Here is an 11,831-nt window from a genome sequence, read left to right as displayed (position 1 = left end):
ATTGGTCTCCATATTATAAAACCTGCGATTTTGGCCTCTTAATTTTGATGGTCTTTGGATTTTTGTGATCGCTCTCCACTTTTGTAGACGTGGCATTAATGATTGGGATAAAAAATATTTTTTAATTAGGTGACAATGATGACTAGGATAATTATTAATTAATATATTTTTAAATGAATTAATATTTAATAAATTGAATTAATATGTTTCTAAACTAATTAATTAGTTAAAACCTTTAAAATTAAAGCCCACTAGATGGACCTGAAGGAGAATTGCCATCCAAGGCGCAGCGGAATATAAAAATTTCTCCTTTAATGATCCTTACGAATGAGCATGATCAGTGATAGAATCGTTACCTCTTGTGGAGATTCAAACCTTTGGTGCAGATTTCTGACAATGATCAACCTTTGATACAGATCCACGGGGCGATCACGAACGTTGAACGATGACAACGTCTCTACTCAGTCCACACGAACGGATTCCTTCAATCGCAGTGCTAGCTGTTTGTGAGTGAAGGCTTTGAGTGAGAGAGAGAGAGATACGAAATTCCAACTCTTCAGTTGTGTTGTCTGGAGTGTAAATGCTTCTACCCAAGGGGTTCTATTTATAGAACCACTTGTGTGGGCTTCAAGCCAAAAAGCCCACTTAAGTGCATTTTGGCCCATATCTCAGAATATGCCAAAATCACTTAAGTATTTGGTACTTTACCATATTTCGTATTCTTCTTAAGTACACCGTACCTTACGATGTTCCTTAATTATTCTATCTCTCATCAATCCGTCCTTTGTGTGTGACCCTATAGGTTTTCGCGGCGTTGGCAATTATATTAAATCATGCATTTAACATAATAAACAGTGAGCGGTATCTAGCAACACATCACTGCTACCCAAGTCACGAAAATGTCATGTGATCTGACAAAACCTCCTGTGATAATAATTATGTGCATAATTACCCCTTTGCCCTTATGTCTATATTGAACACAAGGTATAGACCGTGTCACCCTTGTCCAGTTCAATATTGGGCCCATAGACATTTATCCTGTTACGCAGGATTGGCAAATTCCATCTAGGACACTCATGTCCCTCAGCATGCTTCGTGGAGTACCCATCAACTGTCTTTATGGTCATCCAGTTACGGATAACGTTGGATCAGTAATAAAGCACTCAACTCTACATCTAGGATCCATAGTGGTTTCAGGTCGAAGAGTGGTATACACTATTATCACCATGAGAATAACTTATGACACTTTGCATAACTTTCTATATAGTATTCTCATAGCGGGTCAATCCGATATAAATATTACTCCTAATATTCATACCTATGTTTAAGACTTGATAACTCTTTATCCATGATCCATGAGATGTGATCATCAGTCTACAAACATAATAGTCTTAATGCTTTAATGTTATCCCACTTCACATTAAAGCTCGACTACGGATATTTTAAGAATAGTGTCCTTATGTTTAATGTGTTCTCATGATTAAGTCACACTTAATACATTAAACGGACTATCTATTCTAGGGACTTTATTAATCAACCATAATAAAGAAAATGCCTTTTATTATTAATAAATAATTCGATACAAGTACCAAAAGTATTGGCCTCTAGGGCTTACACCAACAGGACCAATAGTCCAACATGCTGATTATCATTCTATTTCACTTAAACAATAACTTATGTATGTTGAAGCTTTTAAACTCTTCCAATATTTGAAACAAAATCAATGTGGGACTTGGTTAAAAGGTAAAATGCATCAGCTTTAATAAAATTGCATGTATAATAAAACAACTTCAGGTTTTTCTATGCCTGAAAAACGATTCACAACCATCACTGTTGAATTGTAATTCCTTGTGTTGAAGCATGTCGCTCTACAAGAACAAGGAAGTGTCGAACCACCTAGTGTGTTGAGTTGTGTTAGTGTGTCGAAGTGTCGAAGCATGTTGCTTCATACAGAATTTCGACTTAGGCCTATTTTAGTAGTGTTAGCTATTTTGGGCTTTTATAATTTTGGGCTTTTATAATTTTGGGCTTTGACTTGAGGTCCAAGTTAACCTAAATCTATAAATAGAGAGAGTAACCCTTATGTTTGTAATTAAGTGAATAGAGCATTCATAACATTGTATTCACAGTATTTTGCAGTTGCAAAGTGAATAAGAAGTTTTCCACAGTTTGTGGGCAGAGAGAAACTCTGCAGAATTATATTACTCTTCTCCTTAATCGTTCTTTACACTCTTTCTTTCTCCTTTTTTCTTCTCTTTTCATTGCTATTATGTGGGTAATAACAATCTTGTTCATCAAGATTAATTAAAATTCCCCATGTGCTTTGGGGGATTTCCAACATCTGGTTTTAAAAGCTTCGGTTTAATCGATTCATGGGAAGAAAATCACCATGCCAACGAATCATCCAAACGAGCATTTTCCAACAAATATTTTGATTCTCAAGAATAATAATGATGAGAATTGGTGCAAGCAGATAAAGGTTGTATTCTGTTATCAAGATCTTTGGGATCTTGTGAAGGAAGGAGTAACAACGCTAGCAGAAGCCACAACAGATCAAGAAAAGATTGAACATAAACAATTGAAGAAGAAAGATTATAACGCTCTCTTTATAATCCATCAATGTGTTGATGCAGATAAATTTGAAAAGGTTAGTGATGCAGAGTCAACAAAAGAAGCATGGGAAATTCTGGAGAAATCGTTTGGAGGCGCGGAGAAGGTGAAAGAGGTGAGGTTACAAACTCACAGAAGAACGTATGAATTGCTTTAGATGGAAGACAATGAAAGCATAACTGATTTTTTCACCAAGGTTACGAAACTGGTGAATCAAATGAAGGTATATGGATAAGTGTTTACATCAAGATCTGTTGTTGGAAAGATCTTGAGGTCGTTGGCTCCAAAGTTTGACCACGTGGTAGTAGCCATAGAAGATCGAAAGATTTGTCAAAATTGACAAAGGAAGAGCTTTAAGGGACGCTTGAATCTCATGAACAAAGAATGGATGAAAGAGTTGCAGAAAAGTCGAAGAGTGACATGGCTTTACAGGCTCAATCAACAAAAGAAAGAAAAGACAAAGGAAGCTGGAATGGTAACAAAGGCAGAGGAGGCTACAATAATTCGACTGGTCGAAATCAGCAAGAAGGAAACTTGTCAAATAAGAGAAAACCCTGGAACCAAGGTAACCAAAGAGGTGGTGTTGCAGGTAGAGGAAGAGGTGGTGGTCAAAAGCCAGACAAGAGTCACATTCAGTGTTACAATTGTCAAAAGTATGGTTACTATTCTAGTGATTGTCCAGAAAATCAGAAGAATCAAGAAACTTATACAAAGCTGGAGAAACATGAAGAAGAAGAGATGTTGTTGATGGTTACATCAAGAGATGAAGAAAGATTCAATGACCAATGGTACTTGGACTCAGGATGCTCATCACATATGTCTGGAAGAAAAGATTGGTTTATCAACATAAAACCCTCAATGAAGAACATGGTGAAATTTGCAAATGACAACACTCTAGCAGCTGAAGGTGTTGGTGATGTTCTGATTATGAGGAAAGATGGAAAGAGGTCAATAATTTCAAATGTGTTGGACATACCAGGCATGAAGAGTAATTTTCTCAGCATAGGGCAGTTAGTCTAAAAGAACTACAAGGTATCGATCAAAGACAAGATGATGAGAGTTCTCAACTCAAACGGAAGGTTGATCTTGAAGGCTCCAATGTCTCAGAATAGAACCTTCAAGATTAAACTAAATGTGATGGAACATAAGTGCCTTGCAACAGCAGCCAACAAAAACGAACGAATATGGCATTACATACTTGGCCATCTCACTTTCAAAGACATCTGATATTTGAAGAGAAGAAATATGGTTTCAGGATTACCAGAAATTGACATTTCAAGCGAAGTGTGTAAAGAATGTCTGCAGGGAAAGCAGCATAAGAACAACTTTAGTAAGGATGCAAGAAGCAGGTCGAAGGCAATTCTTGAAGTCATATACTCTGATGTATGTGGTCCTCTCCAGGTGGATTCGATTGGAGGTAACAAATACTTTGTTACATTCATAGATGATTTCAGTCAAAAGTTGTGGTCTTACCTGATCCAGAAGAAAAGTGAAGTGATTGAGGTATTTTCCAAGTTTAAATCTATGGTCGAAAGACATAGCGGTTGAAAGATCAAGATTTTGATTATTGATGGTGGTGGAGAATATGTGTCGAAATACTTCGATGCATTATGTGTGAAAGAAGGGATTGTGCATGAGATGGTGACACCTTACACTCCACAACAGAATGAAGTCGCAGAAAGGAAGAATATAACCATTATGAATATGGTTAGAAGTATGTTGAAAGGCAAGCATCTACCCAAAGAGTTACGGGGAGAAGCTATGTCGACTGCGACATATATCCGGAACAGATGTCCGACGAAAAAGCTAGAAGGAATTACACCAGAAGAATGTTGGTCTGGTGTCAAACCTAGCTTGAGTCATCTCGGGGTGTTTGGATCTATAGCACATAGACATGTGCCGGATCAATTGAGAAGAAAACTTGATGACAAGTCGAGTCAGATGATCCTGATAGGATATCATTCGACTGGAGGATACAAGTTGTTCGACCCAGTGAATAAACAAGTGGTGATCAGCAGGGACATGATCATAGATGAGCTTAGAGAATAGGATTGGACTGTGGATGTCAAGAAAGATTTAGTGAGAATCTTTTGTGACGAACCAGCTAGTGAAGTCGAAAGAGAAGTTCGACAGGAAGAAGTCATAGGTGAAGCAGGCCCAGGCAGACCTCAAAGAACAAGACACATGTCTACAAGGTTGCAAGAATGTGTGATTACATCAGATGATGTGGTCAATGAAGAAGGTGAGCTGGTACATTATGCTTTCTACGCAGATATCAGACCTATCAATGCAACTGAGGCATTGAAAGATTCGAAGTGGATGAAAGCAATGGACGAAGAGCTAAAGTCAATTGAAGTCAATAACACTTGGTCACTTGTTGAATTTCCCCAAGACAAGAAGGAAATTGATGTGAGGTGGGTATATAAGGTGAAGTTGAATCCCAGAGGAGAAATGACTCGACACAAGGTGAGACTTGTGGCGAAAGGATTTCTTCAGAAAGAAGGAATTAACTTCGATGAAGTTTTTTCACCTGTTGCTAGGATCGAAACAATCAGGTTAATTGTTGGTCTAGAAAACATGAGCAACTTACAGATGTGTCAGATGGATGTGAAATGTGCATTCCTTAATGGCCCCTTAAAAGAAGAAGTTTATGTTGCACAACCAACTGATTTTGTGAAACATAACGAAGAAAGAAAGGTGTACAGGCTGCATAAAGCCCTGTACGGACTTAAACAAGCTCCAAGAGCTTGGAACAAGAAGATAGATGGTTTTCTAAGGGAGAAGGAATTTGTGAAGTGCAAATCTGAACATGGAGTATATGTAAGAAGAAGCAATAGTGAATTGCTTATACTATGCCTCTATGTCGATGACCTGTTGATAACATGTAGTTGCAAGAAGGAGATCGAAGACTTCAAAGGTGATCTCAATAAGGAATTTGAAATGTTAGATCTGGGTGACATTTCATATTTCCTTGGCATTGAATACTACAAGACTGGTAGAGGTTTGATGATGCATCAAAGAAGGTATGCAGGCGAAATTCTCAAGAGATTTGAGATGCAAGATTGTAACCCAACTTCGACTCCAGCTGAGCCCAGATTATATCTATCGAAAGATTCAGATGAAGATGATGTCGATCCAACCCAATACAGAAGACTTATTGGGCCACTTAGATACCTTTGTCATACAAGGCATGACTTATCATACAGTGTAAGTATGATAAGTAGATTCATGCAGAAGTCAAAGGCATCACATCTAGCAGCGACGAAGAGGATACTAAGGTATCTGAAAGGAACTCGTGAATATGGCATTTTGTTTCCTGCAGATGATAAAGGAAAAGAATGAAAATTAATGGGATACACCGACTCAAGTTGGTGTAGTCATGCTGAGAATCGAAAATCCACAACTGGCTACGTGTTTATGCTAGGTGGTGCACCAGTTGCTTGGAGTTCGAGAAAAGAGCCAGTAGTGGCATTATCATCGTGCAAAGCAGAATACATAGCTGCTTCTCTTTGTGCATGTCAAGCAACATGGATGGTGAATCTGATCGAAGAGATAACAACGAAGAGTCATGGAGCAATTTCCATGAAGATCGACAGCATGTCAACTATCAATCTGGCGAAGAATCTGATAGCACATGGTCGAAGCAAGCACATCGAAATAAGATTCCATTATCTTCGAGAGTAGGTAGCAGATGGGAAGAAGAATGTGGAACACTGCGGAATTGAGAATCACATTGCAGACATCATTACGAAGGGAGTGCAGGTCTAAGTGTTCAGAAGACTAAGAGCTATGATGAATGTAGATAGCTTAGACACAATGAATTAGGTGGTGTGTTGAATTATGATTCCTTGTGTCGAAGCATGTTGCTCTACAGGAACAAGGAAGTGTCGAATCACCTAGTGTGTTGAGTTGTGTTAGTGTTTCGAAGTGTCGAAGCATGTTGCTTCACACAAAATTTCGACTTAGGCATATTTTAGTAGTGTTAGCTATTTTGGGCTTTTACAGTTTTGGGCTTTGGCTTGAGGTCCAAGTTAACCTAAATCTATAAATAGAGAGAGTAACTCTTATGTTTGTAATTAAGTGAATATATCATTCATAACATTGTATTCACAGTATTTTGTAGTTGCAAAGTGAATAAGAAGTTTTCTACAGTTTGTGGGCAGAGAGAAATTCTGCAGAATTATATTACTCTTCTCCTTCATCGTTCTTTACACTCTTTCTTTCTCCATTGTTCTTCTCTTTTCATTGTTATTGTGTGGCTAATAACAATCTTGTTCATCAAGATTGATTGAAATTCTCCATAGATTTTGGGGGATTTCCAACAATCACAATACTTACAGCTTTAGATTGCTATATAAAAGGGTTCATTCTCACTGTGCACCTTATGTGGAAATTCCATTGCCAACAGTCATCTAAAAGCGTTTCCCAAAGAAGAATGCAATTATATTCTTGTTCTTAACTGTAATAATTGGTTTATCAAGATTTTTGCATTTCTCGCCTTTCACATACTCCATAAACATGCCAAGCAAAGATCGTCGCCACCTTTGACGGTGTGAATTTATTCCATATCTTAACATTCCGAAGCATCATTAGGGGAGAATAACATCGTTGAATGAGTTACTAATATATCCAATAATATATAAATTTCCTCAATAGAGATACATTAGTGATGTAAACAGAAACCAAATTCACAAACTGCAAAACAGTAACGAATTTCCATCCCACCCAATTTCAACTTCAATATGACATAGCTAAAATAAACAGTTAGTCATCTAATATACAAAGTCCTCGATCAAAGCATTACAGGAATTTAAGACAAGGTTCATTCTCAGTTGTGTATGGAGTAGTTTGGAAGAGTAGTATGTGTTGGGTGCAATGGTGGTTGACAAAGTGTAGTTTAATTTGAATTTTGATTCAATCAAGAACAGGAACATAATTGCATTCTTCTTTGGGGAAATTTTTTAGATGACTGCTAGCAATGTAATTTCCACATAAGGTGTACAGTGAGAATGAACCTTTATATATCAATGTAAAGTTGTGAGTATTGTGATGACTATGAATGGTTTTTCAGACATAGAAAAACCTGAAGCTGTTTTATTATACATGCAATTTTATTAAAGCTGATGTAATTTTCCCCTTAAGGAAGTTTCACATTGATTTAATTTAAAATATTGAAAGAGTTTATAAAACTTTAACATACATAAGTTATTGCTTAAGTGAAATAGAACGATAATAAATCTGTTGGACTTTTGATGTATCTAATGGGCTTTAATTTTAAAGGTTTTAGCTAATTAATTAGTTTAGAAAATTCAATTTATTAAATATTAATTCATTTAAAAACATATTAATTAATGATTATCTTAGTCATCATTGTCATCTAATTAAAAAATATTTTTTATTTCAATCATTAAGGTCACGTATGCAAAAATGCAGAGAAAACACAAAAAAATTAAAAAACATCACAATTAAGAAAAAAAATCATAATTTTTATAATAGAAGATCAATTATTTAAAACGTCAAAATTAGGGGAACCAAAAATAAATTTAATATTTAAAAAAAAGAGAGATGCCAAATAAATTGGATGCTAAAATCATCCAAAAGGGATGCCGACATCAGCTATATTTAGAAAAGTAGGGTACATTAAGAATAAATAAACTGAAAAACTATACATAGAAATTAATTTGAAAAAAATAGATTATTTAGGTTTAAATCCGCGTTTTGGAATTTTCTTTGTTGTAGCCGTTGTAAGTTGTAACTTATCTAAAACCACTGTTCACAAATAAAAACAAAAAAAAGTTTATTTTATTTATTATCTCTCTCTTTTTTTCCTTTCCCTTTCTCTCTCCATATTTGCTCAGATTCTCACTCCCAAATCCTTTCCCTCTCTTTTCCTTCCGCAACACGAGAGAAAATCAATTCTTGTTTCGGTTACCGAATCACATTCTTTTCTCTGACTGAAACAAATCACCAATTAAAGCCCAAGAACAAAAAAACTTTTATTTTTTATTATATTTTTATATTCTTACTTTATTAATTCTGCAGTTTTTATTTTATTTTTTAAATTTATTTATTTACTTTTCCATTTTCTACATTCATCGTGGGTTCGTGGAAGGTGAAAAATTTGCTAATTTTTCGCGTATTCTGGAAGCCTCCACTCTCCAAAAACCGTTTCTTTCTCTCTCTATACAAACAAAAACAAGAAAAAGTTTTCATTTTTGTTCTTATTCTTTACCCTATACAGTTTTCTTTGATCTTGCAATGGAAAAAGCTTCGATTTTGAGAATGGTGTTAATGTTAGGGTTGTTGGGTTTGTATGCGGAAGGGCTTGGTGTGAACTGGGGAACACAAGCAACTCACAAGTTGCCTCCAGAAACGGTTGTTCAGATGTTGAAGGATAATGGGATTCAAAAAGTTAAGCTTTTTGACGCAGATGATACTACAATGAGTGCTTTGGCTGGGAGTGGAATTGAAGTGATGGTTGCAATCCCTAATAATCAGCTTGCTGATATGAATGATTATAAACGTGCTCAGCAATGGGTTAGGAAGAATGTCACTCGTTATAACTTCGATGGTGGCGTTAAGATCAAGTGAGTTTTTTTCTTAGTGTTAATGTTTTTGAGTATTGATCTGCGTTTGATGTTTGATGTTCAAGTGTTTGATTATTTGTGTTTGGTTTTGTTTGTTTTAATTTTACCTAGGGAAATCAGAATTCGTAGTTAGTGTTTGTTCATAGTAATCATAATGTGTTTTGTTTGATGATGAGTTTTGTTTTGGGACCAGACAAGGTAAAGTGTGTAAGGAATCTTTTAAAAGTGAACTCAGAAGTTGTGTCTGTTTTAATCAAGGAAGCTTTGTGTACTGGGGGGATTCTCTCAGAATTAGATTCTTTTATTGGTATTCGTGCTTTGTTGAGTCTTTGTTGTAGACTTGTAGTAACCTTTTTCTGTGCTGAGGTGAAAGGTAGGTGATTGCATTCTTATGGAAAGAGAAATGGTATTAGATTCTGTCCATTTTGTATGTGTGTAAGTTATATTCTTGGAAGGAAATATGTGTGTCGAGTATGATAACCCTGTAGCACTTCTTAAAAAAGACATGACATTTGTGATGACGAATAATTTATTCATTTTTTTTAAATTATTATCGGTGTTAATGTGTCTGTGTCGTGTTTCTGGTGTCTTTCTAGTGTCTGTGTTTTATATATGGTAACCAAATATGTAATTGGTTGAGAGTTAAGATAACAAGAAATTTGTATTAAGATGTAATAGTAATACAATTAGAACTTGTGTGCATTGTTGTTGCTTATGTGGTTAATGTGATGTCTGTTCTAACAATTTTAGAGTAAATTTGGTGTTTGTATAAATTTTATTGATGGTGTCTTTCATGTTTTTGTAAGTGTTGTCAATAGCAGATCACAGAAAATAACTGTTATGCTATATAGTGCGATAGCCGCTATCCGACAAAACTAGATTTCGTAACATTTATTGAACATTATGATGGAAAAGCTGCTTCTTATTATTAAACACCACATCTTAAGCTTTGATGAATGAGATATTCAATATTGAGTGCTTCAACTTCTCCACAGATATGTAGCAGTTGGGAATGAGCCATTTTTGAAATCCTACAACAATTCGTTCTTGAACATCACGCTACCTGCACTGCAGAACATTCAAAATGCCATAAATGAAGCCGGTCTTGGAGACGCTGTTAAGGCTACTGTGCCTTTAAATGCCGACGTGTATGAGTCTCCGGTGGACAATCCTCTTCCATCTGCAGGAGTATTTAGGCCTGATATCAACGGTCTCATGACTCAGATGGTACAATTTCTCAATAAGAATGCTGCACCATTTACTGTCAACATTTACCCCTTCTTAAGTCTTTATGGAAACGACGATTTCCCTTTCAACTACGCCTTCTTTGACGGGGTAGACAAACCGATAAACGATAACGGAATCCAATATACCAACGTCTTCGACGCAAATTTCGATACATTGGTTTCTGCTCTCAAATCAGTCGGTTTTGGCGACACCCCAATTTTGGTAGGAGAAGTAGGATGGCCTACAGAAGGCGACAAGAGTGCCACCACCGGAAATGCAATAAGATTCTACAACGGCCTCCTTTCAAGGCTCGCTGCGAACAAAGGAACCCCTCGCCGTCCCGGATTCATTGAAGTTTATCTCTTCGGATTCATCGATGAAGACGCAAAGAGCATCGCTCCTGGTAACTTCGAGAGACACTGGGGAATCTTCCGATACGACGGACAGCCAAAGTTTACAATGGATCTCTCAGGTCAAGGTCAAAACAAGCTTCTAATCGGTGCACAAAACGTGAAGTATCTTGATCAATCATGGTGCGTGTTTAATCCTGACGCTAAAGATCTCAGCAAACTTAACGACAATATCAATTACGCTTGCACCTATGGAGATTGCACTGCACTCGGATATGGATCTTCTTGCAACAACCTTGATGCCAATGGAAATGCTTCTTATGCATTCAACATGTACTACCAGGTACAGAATCAGGATCATCAAGCTTGCAATTTTCAAGGATTAGCTAAGATTACTACAGAGAATATTTCATCACCTACTTGCAATTTCCTCATTCAGATTGTTCCTTCTTCAGCGTCTTCTTCTATGCCCTCATTTGCAGTTTTGTTGTTCATTGCTGCTTTGTCTATGATTCTCTTGGCTTAGTATTTTTATTATACATACATTAGAGAGATGGTTTCTTCATTTCATGGAGAAGTTTAGCTTATTTATGGTTTCAACATTTATTTGACCGGGTGATATTTTAGTTTATTGACTTGTTTAATAAACAAAATTTCTTAGTTTGAGAGTTGTTTATTTTCATAGTAAAATTAGGCCTTGTTAGCTATGTATGTATGTATGATGACAAACTATTGAATTGAAAGTAATATAACTGATATTAAAAATTAAAGTGAATCATTCATTTTTAAAATATTTCTCATTTTATAAAATTAATTAACTGTATCACCTATTTTTTCTATTTTGATATTGTGACAGAATAAATGATTGTTTCAAACGTGTAAAATTAATTTATTGGATCATCTATTTTCTCTATTTTAATATCTAAAAAGTAGTAAGAGGGAAATATAAGGATGAAATAAGTGTTTGGATGCAAGTTGAAAATTTCCTAAAGTATGGTGCCAACACAAACGTGACTCAACATTGTTAAACCTGTGTTCGGATTTATTTTATGGGCCG

General features: G+C 36.0%; 1 protein-coding gene across 1 annotated transcript; it reads left to right on the top strand.

The window, feature by feature from the left end:
* Positions 1–8,436: 8,436 nt before the first annotated feature.
* LOC127126657 (glucan endo-1,3-beta-glucosidase 8) lies at positions 8,437–11,434 on the top strand. The gene is made up of 2 exons (XM_051055619.1): positions 8,437–9,197; positions 10,193–11,434. The coding sequence occupies exons 1-2, from the start codon at positions 8,869–8,871 to the stop codon at positions 11,298–11,300; spliced, it is 1,437 nt and encodes a 478-aa protein (XP_050911576.1). The 5' UTR covers positions 8,437–8,868; the 3' UTR covers positions 11,301–11,434.
* Positions 11,435–11,831: the final 397 nt, after the last annotated feature.

Source organism: Lathyrus oleraceus, chromosome 3 (assembly GCF_024323335.1).
Source record: "Lathyrus oleraceus cultivar Zhongwan6 chromosome 3, CAAS_Psat_ZW6_1.0, whole genome shotgun sequence".
NCBI classification, from domain to species: domain Eukaryota; kingdom Viridiplantae; phylum Streptophyta; class Magnoliopsida; order Fabales; family Fabaceae; genus Lathyrus; species Lathyrus oleraceus.
This window is presented reverse-complemented; position numbering and strand designations above follow the sequence as displayed.